Below are 24,590 nucleotides of genomic sequence, written 5' to 3' on the forward strand. Positions count from 1 at the left end.
AATTGGAGAGTTACTAGGCTAGACTGAAAGGCAAAAAGAAAGTATACAGGTGTTGTATATTCATTCAGCTTTAAAGATGGTATAGGTAGGGAATTCTAAAATGTTCCTTTTTGCCTGCCCGCTTTACTTCATTTTGTTCTAATAATAAACTTCTAGAATCTTAATTCTTACTAACAGTGTATTTGTTATGAGAATTTCAGGAGCTTGTTAGCCTCACCTTTCTGTGAGATAGCTTCTGAAATCAGTTGGTTAAATTCTAAGGTTAGCCATTAAGTAGGTTTATGATAAAACTTTGTTTTATTGTAGTTTTCATTATTTCCCTTTTCTTTTGCTTTGGTATTTTAGTAACATCACTTTTAAGAGTCTCCCTTCTCATCTCTATTAAAGGAGGCAAAGGAAGAGATTTGGTATCAAGTCCTTCATTCAACTAAAGTGGAAAGAGAGGGAAGTAGTATGCCCCTGTAGGTTTGTGGTTGCTGTGGGAATCAATGTAAAAACCCCTTCAAGAGGATAAAAATGGGACAATTAACTGGAACCTTATCAATGAGACATTCTCTTTCTAGAGCTTTTTCTGTTCTAGCATGTTCCCCCCAGGTTTAAGAAGATATCTCACACTCTTATCTGTCTCTTCAGTATATAATCTCAATTGTGAGATTACAAAATAATTTCTCTTTAATAATATGCCCCAGGTGAGAATGGGAGTAAAATTCTGGTGTTCTTCATTTATTGCTAGTGTCAGCAGTAAAACAGAAATGTAGGCTGTCTCAGCCTGGGCCCTGTAGTACACGCTCAGACCTGGGCTGGCTTACTCTTCATATGGCTCTACTACCTTAGTATAGAGGAGGAACCACAAAGTCCAAGATTGGGCACTGCATTCACACCACTCAGTAGGCAGTCTCCTAAGGAAAGAAGAAAAGCGTATGTCCTGAGAGACATAAATGGCTAGTCAGCCATAGTTTATTTTGGGGAAAGGAGGAAGGGGAGATTACCCTAGGATACACCCTATATTTCACATATTGTTTCTACTACTTTTGGTTAAATTGTAGACAAGTCTGTTGTTGAAATAGGCGTTTTTAGTGCAGGACATAGTGGTATTTCTATATTAATTACTTAAAATATAGTTGAAAAATGAACTTTGAGAATACCTAGAACTGAAATAGATGCATTTGCGTGGTGGCAACTGAGATCTGATCTGAAGGCCAATTGAGGGCTAATAAGGAGTGAGGTTAAATTTAAGCTTATTACTCTTTTAGGGAAATGATGTGAGTTAGGGTTGAGGCCAAGAAATTCTTACTATATTCTGAAAGTCGTGAGACTTTATTATTTAGAGCTAACCTCATAGTGCTCACTATGAGACCTCAGAGCTTAGAGGTTATTATCTGCCTATGGAAGAAGCGGTTACTCAGCAAATCCTATAACGTGGTTCTGCCACTTTGTCCATAACTGATTAGACCAGGGCAGGCCTCTGGCCCAAGGCTAATGGCTTATGAAGTGGCCTGGTATGAAAACTGCATAAATAACAATAATAAGATTAATCATCTTTCTCTTTCTCTCCTGTAAACTACTCCCTGAGAGGAGAATGACAGGCAATTCATAATGGGAATTTAAAATAACAGTTTGTTCACTTGTTCATTGGCTCATTCATTTTTTGAATGTCTGTTGTTAGCCAGGTAGTACTCAATGCACTTGTGATTTATTCATGACCAGACCAAAATTCATGCTTTCATAGAACTTGGGTTTGAGTGGGACAGATAGTAAGCATGTATTAGAATGTCAGCAATGGTCAGTGATATGAAGAAAAATGAAGCAGGTTAAGGGGAGAGAGTGTGCTTAAAGGGGAATTTAGATAGGCTAGTCAAGTAAGGCATCTCCGAAGAGCTGTATTAAGATATTTATTACACGGAATTAGTTCATGTGGGTATGGAGGTTCATAGGTCCCAGGATCTGCAGTTTGCAAGCTGAAGACCCTGGAGAGCTGATGGTGTAGCACCAGTTTGAGTCCAAAGGCCTGAGAACCAGAACACCGAATGTAGTTGCAATCCAAAGGCCAGAAGGCTCAAGATCTAGGAAGAGCTGATGTTTCAGTTTGAGTTTAAAGGCAGGAAAATACCAGTGTCCAAGCTCAAAGTAGGCAGGAAGAGTTCCCACTTATTCTCAAGAGGGTCAGCCTTTTTGTTTTATTCAGGCCTTCGACTGATTGGATGAGGCCCTCCCACATCACAGAGGGCAGTCAGCTTTACTCAGTCTGTTTATTTATATAAATGTTAAAGTTATGCAAAACATCCTCACAGAAACACCCAGAATAATGTTTGACCAAATATAGGGGCACCCTGTGTCCTAGGCAAGTTGATGCATAAAATTAACTGTCATAGATAGGTCTATTGGTAGCCACAGAACCAAGTTAAGTAAAAATAGATAGGCTCTAAGTTACCTCAGTGACTTATTGTCAGGATTGCCTGATGATTAGAGCTGTCTTAAATTCCGAACCTTGTTGTGTTACCTGAATTATTTTCCAGGGTCTCTAGAGTCTGGCTGTATGGTTGCATTGAACTTATTCTTTTCTGCTTAAGTATGTTTTATGTAACTAGTTTAACCTGTGTGTTTCTATGTTCAGGCTTGACAAGCTAGCCATTTTATGGATGGGTGGTCCGCCTGGTATATAAAGATATCACAGAAATAAACCTTGAGTCATAAAAACCTAATATAGCAGCCCCCCCTTTACTAATAAAGAGAAACACTGGTAAAAATACATGAAACAATGCATTAAGTAATTTGTTATTTTAAAAAGATTTACATTTTGGTTAACTTTTTTAGCAGTTATTTGTTCGAACTCTGTGAAGAGCCTAAGTGTTTCGGAAATCTGAAAATGTAGGAGATGCAGCCGTTGTCCTCAGAAAGACCACAGTCTGATAATACAATCTGCATAAGTAAATATACAGCAAAATAGTTTAGATGAGAATTTAGGTTAGAGCTGGTTTGAATGGAAAAGGCTTGTGAAGATCAAATTTAAGCTAGTCTTAGACAAAATTTGTATAGATAGAAAAGAGTGTTAAAATATTTCATGAAAGGGAAAGGGAAATGAACAAATGATACATCAAAGTTTGGGGGATGGTGGTTTAGCTATATTGACATGGTTGTAGTCTTCTTGCTGTAGGAGTAGTGACAGGTGAAATTTGAAAGTTAAAGCTGAACCTCAGTATTTCCGTACTTTTGGTTGCACATTAATTCTTTTGAGCCTCAGATTATTCCATTTATTAACTAGGATAATAATGCCAATATTTTTTCATATGTTTTAATCAGTTACATCTAAATTCTATAACAAGAGTTCCTTTGTTTTTAATCGCAGAAGCCTTCCTGAGTGGGGAAATGAGTCATCAGAAACCATGCCATTTCCTTCTCACACATACTCTTGCCGTTCAAGCTTCATGATGGAGAGATCAGTATATCAAATGCATCCTCCATAAATCTCACCAGTATCCTTAATGCCCTTATCTTGGTGAATGTGGAAAAACTCAAAGTGCTTTTTTTCTGTTCTCTTAACACAATAATCACGGAAGACTTATGTGACCAAATTTTGGGTAGGGGGAGTTCCCTACACACCAAGCAAGTGATCACTTTTGCAGCGGACACCTGCTAAGTGTCTTCCAATTCCATTCTGACACTAGTTACGTGGAGATAGCATGAGATCCTACAGGTTGAGGGCCCAGTCCTCTCCCACCGCCTCCAGATACCAGTCTCAAGTCTGGAACTTCTCACTGACTGGCTCCAAGTTGAGGTTCCCATGCCCCTCTCTTTGGGTTAGATTAATTTGCTAGAGCAGCTTTACAAAACTCAGGGAAACACCTTTACCAGTTTATTATAAAGAATATTACAAAGGATGCAGATAATGAGATGCATAGCGTAAGGTATGAGGGCAGGAACACAGAGCTTCCAAGCCTTCCCAGGGCACGCCATCTTCCAGAAACCCCCACATGTTCAGCTATCCAGAAATTCTCTGAACCTGTCCTCTTGAGCCTTTCATGGAGATTTATTAGATAGGCACGATCGACAACCATGTGGAAATGGGATTGAACAAAAAGGATATAATCTAATACTAACAGGCCGAGTGGAGAAACCCACAAGCCTGTCTGTTCAGATTCTTCTTAGCCTTTCTGTGCAGCATTCCTTTCTCAGGGGTATGGGACAGGCCCCCTTCTGAAATTAGAGTCTTATGACCTGCAGTCAGAAAGGCAGGGGAAGATTAAAGTCTTGGCTTGAGCTGGTGAAAGGAGGATGGGAAAATCAAGAGAGAGAGATTCTGTTTTCTGAGGCCTAAAGCACCCCAACATCATAGCAAAAGAGTGTAACAAGGTATATGGGAGTTAGGAGCCAGAAGCTGTGGATGAAAACCCATTATACATGTTCTCTATATATACAATACATAGAATTATATATATGTTATTGTTATCTAATATGTAATAGATATATAATATCACACTTGGAAATTGCACTTTCTGTCTCAGTCTCTTGATGGTACTTTTTTTATGGCAGTGACACACTAGTATCTCCATCCGTATGGCCACACATGTGCTCTGGATCCCATTCTTCCCTTTTGGAAATAACATGCTATCTGAGAAACCTATTTTCTTTCTTACTCCCCCATTCTCACTCTTCCTCTCTTTATTGGATCCTTTTCATTAGCATATAAACATGTTCAGGTTGTCTCTATGTTATATGTGTTATACTATGCTATATCACACATAATGTATAATCTGATTATCCTCCCTTGACCATTTACTCTTCCTTATCTATTTCATCTTTGGTCTTCTTTGCTAAACTTCTCTAAAGAAGTAGCTATATCCAGTGTCCTTATACATTTCCCAGTTACACGTCAGCTCATTTTAATCTAGCTTCTACTGTGATGGCTTATTTGACACCTCTGTAACAATCAGTGCTGTTAGCCATTTTGTTCTTCAAAACACTCTCTTCCTTTGGCTTCTCCAATGTGTTCTTGTTTTCTGTCTAGGTCTCTGGCTACATCTTCTGTGGCTTCCTTGTCAGCTTATCTTTCTCCAATTGCTCATTAAATGTGGTTGTTATAAAGCTGAATCTTAGGTCTCTTTTTACTTAATCACTACTCTTGAATAACTTGTCTCTCATTGCTTCAGTAACAATGACAATTCCTACATTTATCTTTCACCCAGACTGCTCATCTGAGGTCCAGTTCTATATCTAGATACCAAGTTGATTTTTCCATTTGGATGTCTTAAAGTTTTCTCAGACTCAACAGGTTTAAGACTTATAACTTCTCTTCCTCCATATTCTCTGTATCTTCAAGATTTTTTTTTTTTTGGACTAGTATATTTTCGAAGGACTCAAATTCTCTACCCCTTACATTGTAACCATAGGCAATTAATCATTCTAAGATTCAGTTTCATAATCTGTAAGATGGAAAAACTGTAGTTCCTTTCTTAACATAAGGAAACATCAGACAAAATGTGAATATGGGATGTAATACCACGGACTAGATTTACCCTCTAGCTGTAAACAAATAGAAAATCCTCCTAGGGTTGTTTTCAGTATTAAAATAGTACTTACAAAGCACTTGAAACAGGACCTCACGTAAAGTAAGTTTTTTTTAAGTGTCTGCTTTTATCGTTATTGAATATGGTTATGAAGTTGTTGGATGAAGGCTTAAATCCTTATAAAAAGCAGTTCTCAACTCAGTACTTTAAAATTGCATTTTAAGAAACTAGAAGAAAGAATAGCTCCAAAACAAGCAATGAGAAGGAAATGAAGCATTGAAATATGAAAGTGTAAAACATTAGAGAAAAGTAAGAGAAATTAAAATCTTGTTTTTTGAAAAGGTCACTAATAGTGATAAAATTCTAGCCAGACTGATTAGAAAAAAGAGAAGACACAAATGAGATTAATATGAATGAAAGAGGAGAGATGAGTATAGATTCTGCAGACATTAAATTGGATAACTTAAATTATTAAATGAGCAATTTCCTTGAAAAACACAAACTACCAAAGCCTGTTTAAGAAGAAATAGTTACTAAACAGCCCTATATTTAAAAAGAATATAGACTTATAATTAAAACATTCCCTCAAAAAGAAAACAACTCGTCATAGAAGACTTCACTGAGATAGTCTATGAAACATTTAAAGATGAGTATCAGTTCTATACACTCTTTCCAAAACTAAAAGAAGAGGGAACACTTCTTAACTCATTTTATGTCAGCATTACTCTAATATGAAAGAAAACTACAGTCCAAGTATTCCTTATAAAAATAGATGGAAAAATCTTCAATGAAATTTTAGCCAGCTGAATCAATATATAAAAAGGATAGTATTTTATGACCAAATGGGATTCATTCCATGAATGCAAGGGTGGTTTAACATTTGAAAATCAATCAGTGTAATTTGCCATATGAACCAACTAAGGAAGAAAAACTATATGATTATTTCAGTATATTCAGAAAAGTCATTTAACAGAATTAGTACCCGTTAATGATAAAAACTCTCAAACTAGGATTTAAAGGGAACTTTCTCAACCTGTCTGTTAAAGGACAACTAGTAAAATCCTATAATATATATATCATGCTTAGTGATGAAAGACTGAATGCTTTCTCTCTAAGATCATGAACAGGCACCACTTCTATTCAGCATTGTATGGAAATTATAGTTAGGGAGTGAAGCAAGAAAAAGAATTCAAAGGCATTCAAATTGGAAATGAAGAAATAAAATTGCTTGTGTATATAGAAAATCCCAATACCCAAAAAAAGCCTACTAAGACTAATAAGTGAGCCTATTACAAAGTCATTATACAAAAATTAATTGCATTTCTACATACTAGCAATGGGTAATTGGAAATTTAAATAAGAACAAATTTTAAAAAATATTAGCATTCAAAATCTTAATGCTATGGAGAAGTTAAACAAAATTATGTAAAGCTTGTATGTTAGAAATTATACAGGCCTGTGGAAACAAGGGTCATGTCCATGAATCAAAAAACTCAAAATTGCTATAATGCCATTTCTCCCCAAATTGATGTATACCATAAATGCAATTCCAGCCAGTATCTTTGCAGGCCTTTTTTGTAAAGATTGACAAGCTTAATTCTGATATTTGTATAAAAATGCAAAGGACCTAGAATAGCTGACAATTTTTAAAAAGAACAAAGTTTAATGACTTAAATTGCCTGATTTTCACACTTACTGGAAAGCTGCATTACTCAAGACAGTGTGGTATTGGCCTAAGGATAAACATTATTAGTGGTATAGAAAATAGTTCAGAAATAGGCCCACACACAAAAATGTTTATCTGATTTTCAGCAAAAATGCCAAGGCAATTCGGTGGAGGAAACTGGTAATCTTTTTAACAAATGGTTTTTGGACAATTGGACATCTGTATGCAAAACAATGACTCTTAACCTTTAAGTGGGCAATGATTTCTTAGACATACAGAACCAAACTGTAAAAGAAAAAATAAATCAGTTGTACATCATCCAAGTTAAAAACTTTTGGTCTTCAAAAGTCACTGTTAACACGGTTCCCATCAAAATCTTAGCATTATTTTTTCTAGACATGGACAAATTTATTCTAAAATGTATATAGAATTATGAAGTAACTGGAAACAATTTTGAGAAGAGCTGAAAAAAAAATCACACTACTTGATTCTAAGACTTAACATATAGCATTATACTCAAGACACTGTGGTATTGACCAAAAGATAGATCAGTGAAACAGAATTAAAAGTCCAGAAATAGAGCCGTACAAGTAGAGCCAACTGAAGTTTGACAAAGATGCAAAAGCAATTAATTGGGGAGAAATGATGCTTTTTGCAACAAATAGAATAATTAGATAACCAAATAAACTTTGACTTAAAACTCTTATACAGCAGTTATCATAAATCTAAATGTAAAGTGTGAACTATAAAACTTTTATAAGAAAATGAAGGCGAAAATCTTTTTGATCTAGGGCCAGGTAAAAATTTCTTGCGCCAAAACCAGAATCCATAAAGGAGAAAAAAAATAATAACTTGAGCTTCATCAAAATTAAAAACTTTTACTCTGTGAAAGACACTGTTAAGAGCATAAAAAGACAAGCCACAGACTGGAAGAAAATATTTGGAAATTGCATGTCTGATAAAGAATGTGTATCCAGAACATATTTTAAAAGTCTCTAAACTCAACAGTAGGAATAAAACAATCCAATTAGAAAATGAGTGAAACACTGAACAGACACTTCACCAAAGAGCATATACAGATGACAAGCACATGAAAAGATGCTCAACATGATTAGCTACTAGGAAAATGTGAATTTAAAGCCATGATGAGATATGACACACCTACTAGAATGGCTAAAATAAAAAGTACTGGCAAAACCAAGAGTTAGTAAGAATGTGGAGGAACTAGATCTTTCACACATTGCTGGTGGAAGTGCAAAATGATACAGCATTCTGGAAAACAGTTTGCCGGTTTCTTGTAAAATTAAACATGGAGTTACCATATCTTACTCCTCGATATTTACCCTAAAGAATTGAAAACTTATATTCACACAAAATGTATTCACACAAAGCCTTTTAACAGCTTTGTCATAGCCATCAAGAGGTGAATAGATAAATTGTCATACATTTCATACAATGAATAGTATTCAGTAAGAAAAAGAACAAGCTATTGATATACCAGCACCTTAGAGAATCTCAAGAGCATTATAATAAGTGAAAAAAAGCCAGTTTCAAAAGATTTAATGGATTACTTATGGTGAGTTTAATTTGTATAACTTTTTTTTTTTTTGGAGACAGTCTCACTCTGTTGCCCAGGATAGCATGCAGTGGTGCTATCATAGCTCACTGCAGCCTCTGGCTCCTGGATTGAAGTGATCCTTCTGCCTCAACCTCCCAAATAGCTAGGACTATAGGTGTGCACTACTACCCTGGCAGATTTTTTATTTTTTTTACATTTTTTATAGAGATGGGGTCTCACTGTGTTGCCTAGTCTGGTCTTGAACTCCTGGGCTCAAGCAGTCCTTCTGCCTTGGCCTTCCAAAGTGCCAGGATTACAGATAGGAGCCACTACTACCAACCTATAACACTTTCTAAATGAAAAAATTATAGTGACAAAGAAGAGATTAGTAGTTGCCACGGGTAAAGTTGGGAGGAGTCTATGATTATAAAGGGATGGCATGAAGATGTTTCTTTGAGGTGATGGAATCATTCAGTATTCTCTTTTTCTTTTTTTGAGACAGAGTCTCATTCTGTCACCCAGGCTGGAGTGTAATAGTACAATCTCGGCTCACTGAAACCTTCGTCTCTAGGGCTCAAGCGATTCTCCTGCCTCAGCCTCCCAAGTAGCTGGAACTACAGGCATGTGCCACCACACCTAGCTAATTTTTGTGTTTTTAGTAGAGACAGGGTTTCACCATGTTGGCCAGGCTGGTCGTGAACTCCTGACCTCATGTGATCTGCCCTCCTCAGTCTCCCAAAGTGCTAGGATTACAGGAGTGAGCCACTGTACCAGGCTGGAATAGTTCAGTATTCTGATTGTAGTGGAGGTTATACTAATATAAAGTATGTGATAAATTTATGTAGAACTATACACACACAGGGCATGTAAAAACTGGTAAAATCTGAGGAAAATTTCTAGTTTAATAGTATTATACCAGTGTTAGTTTCCTCATTTTGATAGTTGTACTATGGTTTGTTAAATGTTGTTGCTGGGTGAAAGATACCCAGAAACTGTAATATTTTTGTAACTTCTGTGTGAGTCTAAAATTATTTCAAAATAAAAAGACACTGTTAAGAAAATGGAAAGGCAAGCCACAGACTGGGAAAAAATAGTTGCAAAACATCTGACAAAGGATGTGTATCTACAATGTATAAGTAAGTCTTAAAACTCATAAGAAGACAGCCGTATTTTTATAATAGGGAAAATAACTAAATAGGTGTTTCACCAAAAATAATTACACAAATGGCATATAAACCCATGAAAAGGTGCTCAGCTTCATTAGTTATTAGGAAATGCAAATGTGAACCACCATGAAATACCACTGTACACCCACTAGTATAGACAAAATTAAATGGCAATCCGAAGAATGTGGAGCAAGTGGAACTCTCACATCTTGCTGGTGCAAATGAAAAATGATATGGCTTCTTTGGAAGACAGTGTGACAATTTCTTAAAAACATAGGGCTTAGCAATTTCACTCCTAGATATTTAACCCAAGATGAATGAAGAAAAAGTGTGAAATTCATACTGGCATCATTTATAATAACTCCAAAACTGTAAACAGTTGAAATGTCCAAGTGGTACATCCACACAATGAAGTTTATTTCCTAGTAAAAGGACTCCAGCATGGATGAATCTCTAAATCATTAGAGCAAATGAAAGAAACCAAACAAAAATTACATGCTGTGTGATTTCATTTATATGAAGATCTAGAAAAGGCACGATAACCAATTCAGTGGTTGCTAGGAGTTGGGGGGGAAAGGGGTAGAGAGTGGAGACTGACCATATAGGGAATGTATTGAGGTAATGGAAATGTTTTATATCATGATTTTCCTGATGGTGGTTATGTAATTGTACAGTTAATCAAAACTCATCAAATTGTACAGTTGGTACAATTTTTATAGTCCTTTGCATGTGTTTTGTTTTTCTGCCTAGAAAGCTCTCTCCTCTCCCTGTCTGGTTGACTCATCTTCAGTGTTCAGATCTTGCTTAAACGTCATGTTGTCAGGAGTATCTGTTCCTGAGCCCAGACTGGCACCAGCTTCTTTGACATCCTGCCGCTTTCCTTCATTGTCCTTACCACAGCTGTAGTTTCAGTCAGGCAGGTAGCCATCAGCTTAAGGTCTCTTTTTCTGTCCTAGCTGCAGCACTGTGAGGAACCAGATGCTGATTACTATCTTGTTAACAGTACATAGCATGGTGCTTAAATCAGGTTTGAATATTGCATGACTGAGTATAAGTGAGTAGAGAGTTTTCTGTCTTCTGTTCTTGTAAGTGGCAGCTGTGGCTTTTGCCAAGCGTACTGCTTAGCTGGGGCTGCCTGCTTAACCTTGGAACCTGTCTGCCTGCCTCTGCCCTGCTCCTGGGGAGTTGTGACTATCCATGCTTATCTGCCTGCCATAGCCTTTGTTCAGACTTCTTGTCACTGTGAATCCCACTCCTGTGGCCGGGCCACCTTGTTCTGAGAACAGAAAGGAGCTTTTCCTTGCTGTTACTCTTAGCAAAAAAGTAAACGGTCGTGCTGCCTGCATGTTCCTGGATCTACTCAAGCTTTTTCTTTTTTTCCAGCCAGTGGAGAAACTCTGAAACACAGTGTTTTTTTTTTTTACCTACTTTGATAACAATATGTCAACTCCTGTGAAGCACCACAGAGTACCCCTTTGTCTCCTGATTATCTTAATCTTTTTGAGAGAGACGTATGACTCCTCCAAGTAAGGTTAGGAATCCTAATCTGCAGGTAGTTTGAATGCTTGGGTGGAAGGTTTAACCTTCCAGAAGGTGAAAACACCATCAACTTTGTGCTCAGCCTGTGCTCATATTTATAGATTATCAGAGATCACTATTAGTGTCTCCATGCCCCCAGCTGACCCAGTTTCCAGGATAAATGTGTAGAATAATTAATAAAGGGCCTGACGGCCAACACTCTTCTTCCACTCTTCCCATTTCTCTTCTTCCTTATTTCACTACTGTAGTAGGTAAGAGGGAATTCAGGTTATGGTAGGAAAACGATTAGGATGAACAATCCCTGTATGTGAGCATTCTGTGAACATAGCTCAGTGTTTAAATCATTACCAAAGCTCGTTTCTTTATTATGGGTTGTCCACTTAGGAAGAATTTATGAGTCTTGTCATTTCGGTCTTCTCTGGAGCACTATATGACTCGTCCAGTTAGTGATTTTGGAAATGCTTCTCTGGACCTTTTACGATGTATCCAGGTCTAATTCCTCATTTGTTTCTAGTTTATTTGTCCTCGGTTTTACAGCTTACATAGTTTGGAGTTGCCTGTTTAGTTTTTGTTTATTTTTAACTCCTTTAGGCCTAAGACTCTTCATTGTTTCTCTTTCATCTGAGTCATTATAATAGTCTCTCAGATGTTCATATTCCACTCTTGCTCCCCCTTTCTCCTGCAGTACAATCTACATGTTGCAGCCAAGGATCAGGTCAAGGCATTCTCATGGTCTCCACCCTCCAGTGGCTCACCTTCTTACCTAGTTTGTGATCTGACCCCAGGACATGCAGAGTGCCTAGCAGGCAATTAATATTTGCTGAATTAATTCTTTGTATTGTAGTCATATTAGGATTTTGGGGGGGTTAGCATTATCTTAAAACCACAAAAAACAGTAACTTGAGACCTAACTGGTTTCATGACTTATTGAGGAGGCAAGGAGTAGGTTAAAGCTGCTTTGCATACATTTTGGAATAGTATCTTTTGTCTAGTAAGGATGGATAATAAGTTTGCTAATAACCAGTATTCACATGGGTAGAAAAAGACTGTCTTGATTTTTAATCCTACAAGTAGTAAAGGAATGGTAGTTAGAAGTTGAATTGTACTTTTAATGCCTCAAGCAGGATGGAATAGTATCGTTTTGTTTTGTATCCCAATATGCTAACTACTTCTCTCTCTCTTGTTTCTGTTTTGCTTCTCATCCTTTCACCCATTACAGTCTCAGTATGTGTGTTACACCAGGAGGTTGCCTTGGCAGGTCAGAGGATCTGTGACAGTGAAGGCACTGTGGTACCCTTTGTGTTTTAGGCAAGGGTGACATGTGCTAATCAACTTATTTCCATTTGTTGATTAGTGGCACTAAATGAGACTGTTAACCAGTTTTGAATGAAAGTTTATAAATTTCTCATAAAAATTAAGGTTTTTATTCTCTATAATAAGCACACGAGAAAGACTGGTTTTAAATTTTATTTTAAACTGTGGAGTGACGTTAAAAACGTGCTTAATTTTAATTATTTGCTTTTGTTAGTCTTGTAAGTTATTAATGTATTAATGCTGGTAACTTCTAGATTGGAGGAATGATTTATCCTAATGTTTCTTTTAAAAAAAAACTATCAGTCGTTCATATGGCATATGCTGATCAAGGCTCTGTGGTATTTTTTTTCTTGTGTTTTTTAATGAAGCAGCTCTTTTCATGATCTAGCAGTCTGTGTTACTATCAGTAAGTAAACAGAGAGTAAGGGCTCAAATTTTAATATTAAAACAAGTTCATTTTGTTAACATCACATTTTGTTCCATCTTGCAGCTTCTTGGTGAATTTTTGGATGAAGCCATTAAATTAATTGCTTGCCATCATGAGCAGAAGCAAGCGTGACAACAATTTTTATAGTGTAGAGATTGGAGATTCTACATTCACAGTCCTGAAACGGTATCAGAATTTAAAACCTATAGGCTCAGGAGCGCAAGGAATAGTATGGTAAGTTTTTACTTCCAAAAATTAGGCAAAGAATCATTAACTGCTACGTTTTCTCCTCTTGTAATTTAGATACCTTGGCAAATATTTAACTTGCCTCGAAAAATTAAAACAAATTAAATGAAAACTATTCCACAGTAAATTGTTTGCTTCAGGGATCAATGGTCTTTTCTTTATTATTATTATTAAAGGTTGAGTATCCCTAATCTGAAATGCTTAGGACCAGAAGTGTCAGATTTTGGAATATTTGTATTGGTTGAGCATTCCAAATTCAAATCAGAAATGCTTCAGTGAAACATTTCCTTTGAGCGTCATGTCAGTGCCCCCAAAATTTGGATTCTTGAGCATTTTAGGTTTCATATTTTCAGATTTGAGATAATAGCCTGTGTTATTCATAATATATAACTATAAACTGCCATCTTTAAGTATAAACTATGATTAAATATTTGGTCATAACTCATTGGAGACAAATATCTCTATCAAGAAAGAATAAGTGGCATGCTTGTTAATTTCATGTATACGTGTATTCCCATTAGATAACTGTTTAATAAGAAGCTACATTTAACCATCACTTTCACCCTATAATGAAGCCCTGGAATTTCAGAAATCTTATTCCACACTGGGGAATGAAGTCAGCTAATATCTCACTTATGTGTTTCAAAATTCATCCATTTGTTTAAAATTGATTTATTAGCTAACTTCTACAAAAGGCTTAGGCTATATCAACATAATTCTTTATAAACTGAAATGCAGATCACTCTTTGGGATAGTTCTGATACTGATTGCAGATCACTAAATTAGCATAATAATAAACTAGTGTTTTGGGGAATTATAAGCCTCATTCAAGAATAATTATATTTTTGTTACCTTTTTTGTTTGTTTGTTTGGAGACGGAGTCTTGCTCTGTCGCCCTGGCTGGAGTGCAGTGGCACGATCTAGGCTCACTGCAAGCTCCGCCTCCTGGGTTCACACCATTCTCCTGCCTCAGCCTCCTGAGTAGCTGGGACTACAGGCGCCAGCCACCATGCCCGGCTAATTTTTTGTATTTTTAGTAGAGATGGGGTTTCACCGTGGTCTCGATCTCCTGACTTCGTGATCTGCCCACCTTAGCCTCCCAAAGTGCTGTGATTACAGGCGTGAGCCACCGCGTCTGGCTCTGTTCAGGTTTTAGCTCTGTAATTTACTAGCTTTATGACTTTTGGCAAATTTACTCTGCTGAGCCCGTTTCTTACCTAATTTACAAAATTGTGAGGATTATATAATATATATATTACATATAAATATTTTAAAATATATTAATATTTCTGTATCTTCACTTATCCTCAGGTAGGTGCACTTTGAAGTTTTTGTATCAAAATTAAGAAAAAATTGCTTGTTAAGCCCTCTTAAGCCCTTAGCCTAAGGAATAACTATTTTCATATTTTTGCTGAAAGTGATAATTTCTATAAGAGATGTTTACGAAATAGACAAATATTAAACATAAAAATTTCAAAACTCATTTGTGTGTTGCTGAGTCAACTGAATACAGACCTTTTTTTTTAAAGCATTATTTTGTGCCCCAACCATAAATAGTAAGATTAATTGGGTCTAGATTGTGGCCTTTGTATCCTCAGGTGCTTCTGATTTGTGCACATTGAAGAATCAACAGTTAGAAATTTAATTTTTTTGGATACAGGATAGTGGAGTGCACTCAGACCCTTTTGAACTTTTAGAATTTGAAATATGCTTTTGATTTGGCAGATAATAGCAATGAATTTAATTGTTAAAAATAAAACCTGCTTTATTTGAAGATAGTCAAAACATCTAATAATTTTGCATGACCCCACTGAGTTTTTGTTTTGTTTTGAGTAGGACATGTTTGCAAATATGGCATTTCACAAGTAAGGATTATAATGTTTATGTATATTTTGGTGTGTGTATGTATGTATATATAGGCAGTAGTTGTATATATAGAATGTATAGATGTGTCCATTTATGCAGTACCAGTTTCTTAATACATATAGTGCTACATGGCATTTGATATGATCAGATAGCTACAAAACAAATTCAAGTTTTCAGTCAGATAAGAAAACTGTTAATCAGCAGTGAGCTGGCTTTCCAAATATTATATACATATAAACAGAAATAGTCTTTTATAGTATGTTAAGTGGTCCAGTTTGAAAAACATGACTTCATGTCTTAGATCTTCTAGTCTCAGCTTTGCTTTTAACTTTCTGGCTTAACCTTTGGCAAATTACTTTACCACTGGCCCTACATTAGGCAATGGTGAATCCAAATAATTTTTAGGATCTTCCAGTCGTAAAGTTCTTTAAAGATACTTTACCTTATTTGTGCTTCAGTGTCTCTGACCTGTCATATGAGAAAGCTGCTATATGGTCAGTGTCATGGGATAGAGGAAGATATGAAGAGTAATGGGTATGATGTTGTGTTTTCCAGTTATAAAACAGCTTCTCATGCCCTGAAATCTAGCATTCATGTTTATAAACAACTTGATTTTTAGTTTCTCCTCCAAAACACATTTTTAAGGGCTTTACTTCTTCAAAAAATTGTAAAATAATATTTTGTATACATACCTCTGTATATACCTTCGTCGTCTTTATTTATTTATTTATTTTATTATTATTTTTTTTTTCTTTTTTTTTTGAGGTGGAGTCTTGCTCTGTCGCCCAGGCTGGAGTGCAGTGGCATGATATTGGCTCACTGCAACCTCTGCCTCTTGGGTTTAAGTGATTCCCTTGCCTTAGCCTCCAAGTAGCTGGGACTACAGGTGCGCGCCATCACGCCCAGCTAATTTTTTTATCTTTTAGTAGAGATGGAGTTTCAGCGTATTGGCCAGGATGGTCTCGATCTCCTGACCTCGTGATCCACCCACCTTGACCTCCCAAAGTGCTAGGATTACAGGCATGAGCCGCTGCACCCAGCCTTGTATGCATTCTTTATCCTACCTTTTCTTGATAGAAGTGCAAGGTTAAGGATTCATTCAGGCTTTAGGCTATCTAGTGGAGCTAAATAATTATTATGCATTTGTACATTGAGTGCCCACCATGTACTAGGTGGATCTTTGAGGCAACACAACGAACATGCAGGGTCTCAGTTGTCATAGTCCACTGTCTGGATCCATTAGCATTTTAGGAAATAGTTGCCAAAAAAACATGTTGTAATAGATACAGAAGACATGTTGAGCGTCATAGACTGGGAAGTGATCCAGTTACTTGTCTTTGGAGAAAGTGAGAAATCTATATGACTGTTTCATGAATTCAGTTTACAGCTTTTTGCTTTAAGTTTTTTGTGTGTTTTTTAATTTCTTATTACAGTGCAGCTTATGATGCCATTCTTGAAAGAAATGTTGCAATCAAGAAGCTAAGCCGACCATTTCAGAATCAGACTCATGCCAAGCGGGCCTACAGAGAGCTAGTTCTTATGAAATGTGTTAATCACAAAAATGTAAGTGGAACATTTTTGGTTTCCTAAGTGTAGATGAAATCAAGATTTATTCATGAATATGTGAATATCAAAGACTTTAAATATTAGGGACTTTAAATTGTTCTGTATTAAAACATCGTTTAAAAGGGATATATATATATATCTACAGGGTGATTTTTTTTCATAACTTTATTAAATTGTATCAAAAAATGACTTCTAGAATTTAGATTATATGATTTCCTGTCATTTAATTTACAAAAGGAGTTTTAAAAAGATAAGTGTTTCAGAAGAATTTTATTCAGCTTGATCTCATCTTCTGCTTTTTGTCTCTGTCAGGCTAACATTTCAGAAAACTGTAGCATTAGCACAGAGATGAAATTGTTCCCATTATACTTTGACACTCTAATCATATTGAATATAAAATTTATATCACTTTTCCCTACCCCACTCCCACCTCTTTAAGTGATGGCAGTATTCACTGGTCACTTTATGATGATAATGGGTTTAGCAGAAAGTTTTTGAAAATATCTAGAGAGTATTAATATGTTTCTAATTGCATTTTCTAATGATTGCGAAGAGGAGGCTTTGTAAAGATACATGTACTCATTTTGAGAATAAACAATTATACTTTTTTAAACTTACATTGAGCATATTCATACTTTTGTGGTTGTTCTAATGGAATGATTTCTTCAGTTGAGGAAATAAACTAGGAGTGAATTGTGTAAGGGACACTTTTAGGCAGTCCTAAACCGAAGGTATCTGACTAAAGACATTTCATAGTGTTTGTCCAAAAGAGTTCATATAATATAATGAGTGCAGTACTTTCTGACTGCAGATAATACAATTTACCACATTTTGAGAGCTAAATATATGCAAGCCTCTGTGTATTGGAGTTATTGGGTTCATTACCAAGGGAAAAAAATTCGTGCAAGTTCAGGATTAGGCCCCTTATTTCGGGAGCTTACAATGGTGTTTTGAATACAAAACAGACATACAGAAAGTTAAGTATCAAACATCACAAAGCAGTGGACGTTTGTCAAATGATGATAGTGGCCCATATATTGAGATCTAAAAAGAGGGACAATTTCTGTGAGCTTTAATGAGCTGGGAAGGCTTTGGGGAGGAGTAGACCTAGGCTGACTCTTAAAGATGGGGTAAAAATTGGATTGTTGAAGGAAAGGAGCCTTCAGAGAGAAAGAATGGCATAAAAAAAAGTCAAGAGACAAAGGTTAGAGGTAGATAATGATAGGGAAGAAGTTGTGGTAGCCATTCTTGTTCCAAGTGGGAACCTGATGTGTTGCTCATCACAGTTTTGCTGGTGGCGTCCTGCCAATGGATAGAGCTGCTCGTGCCCCTTATGGCCTGTGAACACAGTTCCATGGCAATGGTGGTGTTGCCTTAGTTTTTCCTTGGGGAGGAGTTCAGTTACTCCTACCTCTCAAGCCTGGGTGACTGCAAAGAAAGGTGATTCCTTCAACTGCATGGAGTATGACTAAGCATGTCTCACATGATTAGGCTTCTAGCAGGGGTGGCAGAGGTTTATCCAGGCAGTACTCTCAGCACCTAGAAGAGTATGGACAAGAGTAGGTACTCAGAATATATTTGTTCAGTGAGTGAGTGTAAAGCTAAATATGGGAAAACTGGAAATGGTAACTAAATTATTCCACTCCCCAATGGATGGATGTTTTTGTAGTGTTTTGCCTTTTAAACTATTTCATCCTCTGTACAGATTGTCTCTTCATTGGTCTAAGCATCCCTGGTTTTTCTCATTCTTTTCATAGATGGTCTCGAGTTTCTTTTTTAATCTTGGCTGTTTATCTCTGAACATGCTTTGAAAGTGACCTAGCGCACAGTACTGCATAAGCCACCTAGCACACCCTACTGCATGTTTGATCAGATCTTCTGAGAGGAGCTGAGGCATGTCATCTCTTAACTGTAGACATTAAAACCCTGTTTAGAAATTATGTCCCCATCTGATTCCCGTTTTCTTTCTTTGTTACAGGCCTGCCTTGCAGGTCCCGTCTCACCCAGTCTTTATATTTTTTCTTTTGATTATGGAGAATTACGTATAGTACTTCCTGTTTCTCCCTATTACATTTCAAAGGTGAAATGTGGTTACTCTTCCTGGTCTACTAGTGATTGCTTTTTTCTTCCTTGTTCTGCCTTTTCACTTGTGGGCTTCACTTCCCAGTTTTGCTCAGGATGTCTTTGTAATAGCTGAATTAATTGATTAGCAACTTTTGAGCATATTGCAGAAATTATGTGTCTATCACAGTTATCCAGCTGTTTCCAATTCATCATCTTATTCCCATGGATGTTATTATTAGAAACATTTTCTAAAATGCCGTTTTGAACTCTTCATATACTGTGTCTAGTTGCATTTTTCTGATTTATTGCTATTGTTCTTTGTTGTTTTTATTCATGAAAGGAAATAGTATTTCTCAATGAACTTTTTACCTGCTGCTGGTAATTGTTACTTCTTTTGAAGTAGTTATATACCACCACTAATCAGTCATTGACTTTTGCTTGGCTGTCCAGTCTATAACTGATATAATTTAATTTGCTTTATTTCCCTTTTTGAAAAATAGGACGACTATCTGTTAGAATCTTTTTTATAACAGCTTTATTGAAATATAATTTTATCATGCAATTCACCCATTTGAAGTATACCATTCAATGGTTTTTAGTGTATTGAGTGATATGTAGGACCATCACTGCAGTCAGTTCTAGAATAGTTTTATCACCTCAGAAAGAAATCTTTTATCCTTTAGCTGTCATTCCCCTACCTCCCATCCTTCTCAGTTCTAAACAACCACTAATCTTCTTTCTGTCTCTGTATGCCTTTAATCTTTAATACCTCTGTTCCACTCTAGGGCTTTTCAGATATTAATGAGACTAGATTTACTATTTGTCGAAGTCTCCTATTGTGCATTGCATGTGGTTGGTAGTCTTGAACTTATTTAGAGCAGGCAGATGCTTCCTTATTACCATTTCCCTATCTTAAATTTGTTTGACCCTTTCTGGTGTATTATTTTTACGAATGTATTCACTGAACAAATATTTAAAAACCTTATGTAAAGCTGAATGCTTAGAAGAAAAACATCAGTTTTTCTTATGAAGTTATGCCCTTATAATGTTATTGCCCTTATAAAATTTATGCCTGAAAAACAAATTCCCATCCCTAAGTATCATTGTCAGCAAACATTTTTATATGTGTGTCATGTAACTTGCCATATACAGGGCAATAAAAGTGATTAAGACACAGTTCTTTCTAATAAGAATTCTCTGTGGTAGGGATGTAGCTGATGTGAAAATGAGACTAGACTACAGTGTGCTGAATACCATAACAACATTAGAAGATAACTGGGGACAAAGTAGAATAGTCAACTCTTTCAAGAACTAGGGGTTGTCAAAATCTACAAAAGAGGTTCACCTGGAAGATAATTAAGTTCAGTAGATAAGTGACAAGCATAGGGAATAGTATGTTTAAAAGCATCAAAACATTTTTAAAATGACGTTCTTGAAACTAGCATAGCCAAAGTATGACGTTTAATATAGGACTTAGCAGGAGATGAAGTGAGTTGATGGCATATCATGGAGGCTTTTGGAATACACTGCAAGGGAGTTTTAGAATTTATTTGTTGGCTTTAAATTTATGAGGAGGTTAGTAATATGATCAGGTCTTTCTTTTACCATGTTATAGGCAGTAAATGGTAGCTGAATTTGTAGAAAACCATTGTTAGTGACCTTAATCAGCTCAGGCCACTGTGACAAAATACTGTACACTGGGTGTCTTAAACAACGGAGATTTATTTCTCACAATTCTGTAGGCTGGGAAGTTCAAGATCAAGTTGCTGGCCAATTTGATTCTTGATCAGGGCCTGCTTCCTGACTTGGAGGTGGCCAACTTTTCACCTTGTCCTCACTTGCCTTTCTTCAGTGTGTGCTCAAGGAGAGGGAGAGAAAAATTGCTCTTTCTCTTCCCTTGTTTTAGGCCACTAATTCCATTATGAGGGCCCCACTCTCATGACCTAATCTAACCCTTAGTACCTTCCAAAGGCCCCATTTCCAAATACTATCACATTGGAGGCTAGACATATGAATTGTGTGGAGTGTGTGGGGGGCGGCAATCAATCTCTAACACTAGTGTTAGAAGGAATTATAGCATGAACAGTCTAGATGTTAAAGTCTTCAACCTGTTTATAGCACAGGGAATGGAAAAAAGAGATTGAAGGTCAGATTGACAGTAGAATGGACAGCATTCTATGAGTATTTATTATGGTGCGTATACTGAAAAAGGAGTCAAAAATCACCCTAAGCCTTCTTTTGTAAAAGAGAGGGCACACTGGAAAAGTAAGGGGTTTGGGTAGGAATGAAAATGAATTCAGTGTTATCTTATTTGTGAGATGTCCATGCAAAAAGTGAAAAGAAATAGATTAAACATAGTAGTGGGAAAGAAGGGATATGCTTATGGATGATCTAGTGAAATAGACTGGGAATGAAGAAAACTGGGCAAGTGCAGTATTATGAAGAACCAAAGGAGGAAAGGGCTGAGATTATATAGAGATACTGAATTGGAAAAGAGCTGGTAGAAGGGATTTAAGACTTGCTGTTAAATTATGTAGAGGTTTGAAATTATGTAGAGGTTTGTATAATGTAAGTGCTTGATAATTGACGGTTCATAAATGGAATTACAGATAAATGGGTTACAGATCCTCTGTGCCTCCACCTATCCATCCCCTACTCCAACTCCTGCCCATAAAGTTGCAATATATAAAATAAAAGCAATTACTTGAGCTTAGAATGTAAAGAAAGATTTTAAACTGATGGTAGTTTTTTTAACCCACGAATTTGTAGTTCTCCAATTAAAATATTAGAAAGTAGTTTCTAATTTTTCTCTCAACTTTTATTATAGATAATTGGCCTTTTGAATGTTTTCACACCACAGAAATCCCTAGAAGAATTTCAAGATGTGTAAGTGTAATAATTAAAATTTTGTTAATACATTTTTCTTAGATTGCTGCTAGACACTTTAGCTGTTGTTCTCTTTTTTTCACTCATAAAGTTACATAGTCATGGAGCTCATGGATGCAAATCTTTGCCAAGTGATTCAGATGGAACTAGATCATGAAAGAATGTCCTACCTTCTCTATCAGATGCTGTGTGGAATCAAGCACCTTCACTCTGCTGGAATTATTCATCGGGTTAGTAGAAAAAACTATCATCGTACTCTTTGTTTTCTAACTGAGGTGAAATTCATGTAACAAAATTAACCACTCTAAAGTGTCATTTTTAGTACATTGACAGTGCTGTACAACTACCATCCATATTAAATTCTAAAATATTTTCATTACCACCCAAAAAATCCCCATGTTTCTTAAGCAAAAAATCCCCATGTTTCTTACTTTGCCCTGGCATGATACCAGTCTGCTTTCTGTGCCTATAGATTTGCATTTATGTTTCCATTTATATGAAATATCATGTGATGTTTTCAAGATTTCTCCATGTTGTACCATGTGTCAATAGTTCATTCCTTTTTATGACTGAATAATATTCTATATACCATATTTGGTTTATCCATTCATCCGTTGATGGACATTTGGGTTATTTCTACTTTTCAGCTATTATAGATAGTGCTATGAAAATTCTCTCACAAATATTTGTTTGAATATCTGTTTTCAGTCCTTTGGGATATACCTGTGACTGGAAGTACTGGGTCATATGGTAATTCTGTAGTTAACTTTCTGAGGAACCATCAAACTGCACAGTAACTGCACTATTTTACATTCCCACTAGCAGTGTATGCGGGTTCCAGTTTCCTCACATCCTTGTCAGTACTTGTTATCTGACTTTTTTAATTCTAGCCATCCTAATGGGTATGAAGTGGTGTTTCTTCTGATTTTACTTTGCATCTCCCTAGCGAATAATAATGTTGAGCATTTTTCATGTGCTTGTGACCATTTGTGTATCTTCTTTGGAGAAATGTGTATTCAAGCCCTTTGCTCATTTTTAAATTGTGTTGTTTGTCTTTTTGTTGTTGTTGTAGCATTTCTTTATGTATTTCATATATGAAATCTTTATCAGGTATATAATTTGTAAATATTTTCTCCCATTCTGTAGGGTGTCTGTTCACTTTGCTGATGATTTCCTTTAATGCACAAAAGCTACAGTTTTGATGAAATACAATGGTTTCTTTCATCACTTGTGCTTTTGATATCATGTATAAGAATCCATTGTCAAAACCGTGGCCATGAAGATTTAGTCTAATGTTCTCTTCTAGGAGTTTTATAGTTTAAGCTCTCACATGTAGGTCTTTGATCTATTTTTAGTTAATTTTTTGTCTGGTGTGAGGTAAGGTTCCAACTTCATTCTTTTGTATGTAGCAATTTAGTTGTGCCAGCACTATTTGTTAGAGACTATTCTTTCGCCATTGAATGGTCTTGGCACCCCTGTCAAAAAACAGATGATCATAGATACATGGTTTCATTTCTGGACTCTCAGTTCTGTTTCACATATTTCCTATGTGCCTGACCATATATTATACTAGTACCACACTATTTTGATCACTTTTAGCTTTGTAGTAACTTGAAATGGAGAAGTATGAATTCTCCAGCTTTATTCTTTTTCAATTTTGTTTTGGCTTTTCAGAGCCCTTTGTGATGCCATATGAATTTGAGTATTGTTCTATTTCTGCAGAAAGGGCAATTAGAACTCTAATTAGGATTTCATTGCATCTGTAGATTGCTTAGGTAGTTTTGCCGTCATCAGGATATTTAGTCTTCCAATTCACTAACATAGGATGTCTTACCATTTCCTTCCTTCCTTTCTTTTTTCTTTTCTTTCTTTTCTCTCCTTCCCTCCCTCCCCCCGCTTCCCCTTCCTTCCTTTCTCCACCCTCTCCTCTCTTCCCCTCCCCTCCCCTCCCATTTGTCTTGTCTTGTCTTCTTGATTCTCGGCTCACTACAACCTCTACCTCCCAGGTTCAAGCAATTCTCCTGCTGCAGCCTCTCAAGTAACTGGGATTACAGGGGCCCACCTCCACACCTGGCTAATGTTTTGTATTTTTAGTAGAGACAGTTTCACCGTGTTGGTCAGGCTGGTCTCGAATTCCTGACCTCAAGGGATCTACCCACCTTGACCTCCCAAAGTGCTGGGATTACAGGTGTGAGCCACTCCACCCGGCCTCTTTTAGCACTTCAGATGTATCATCTGTTGCTGTTTGTTTTAGATGGTTTCCAATGATAAATCAGCTGTTAAGCTCGTTGAGGATCTTTTATAAGTGACAAATGCACCTCTCTTGCTGCTCTCAGGATGCTTTTTGTCTTTGACTTTTAACAGTTTGATTGTAATGTGTCTTAGTGCAGATCTCTTTATGTTCATCCATCTTAGAATTCATTCAGTAGCTTGGATATGTAGATTCATGTCTTTTGATCAGGATGGAAGGAAGCTAAAAAGAAAAAATAGATTCATATCTTTCATCAAATTTAGCAAATTTTCAGTCATTATTTTTTCAAATATTTTTTCTGCTCCTTTTTCTCTTTCTTCTCCTTTTGGAACACCCATCATGCAAAGTTGGTATGCTTGATGGTATGCCATATCTTGTTTTCTCCTCCACTTTAATGTTTTGTTCCAGGCAGCATCGGGCTATTTACTTGCCTTAACGATGTTTTCAAGGATTGCCTCTGTCTAGCCTAGGACTAGGGTCCCACACTGAAAATGTGGCTGCTTTCTTCAAAATCCTTGCCTAGTTAGTGAGGCAGGT

The 24,590-nt window shown here is 36.4% G+C and overlaps 1 protein-coding gene across 16 annotated transcripts in view; it reads left to right on the forward strand.

Annotated features, from left to right (window-relative positions):
* The window catches only part of MAPK8 (mitogen-activated protein kinase 8), a 134,859-nt gene that overhangs the window by 84,070 nt on the left and 26,199 nt on the right, over positions 1 to 24,590 (forward strand). For all 16 annotated transcript variants that reach the window (XM_045399916.2, XM_045399908.2, XM_045399917.2 and 13 more), the window contains 4 exons: positions 13,238 to 13,408; positions 16,720 to 16,849; positions 21,744 to 21,802; positions 21,894 to 22,032. In XM_045399916.2, coding sequence (XP_045255851.1) covers positions 13,287 to 13,408; positions 16,720 to 16,849; positions 21,744 to 21,802; positions 21,894 to 22,032 — 450 coding nt within the window. In that variant the 5' untranslated portion in view covers positions 13,238 to 13,286. The remainder of the gene's footprint in view (positions 1 to 13,237; positions 13,409 to 16,719; positions 16,850 to 21,743; positions 21,803 to 21,893; positions 22,033 to 24,590) is intronic.

This window comes from Macaca fascicularis, chromosome 9 (assembly GCF_037993035.2).
Source record: "Macaca fascicularis isolate 582-1 chromosome 9, T2T-MFA8v1.1".
NCBI lineage: Eukaryota > Metazoa > Chordata > Mammalia > Primates > Cercopithecidae > Macaca > Macaca fascicularis.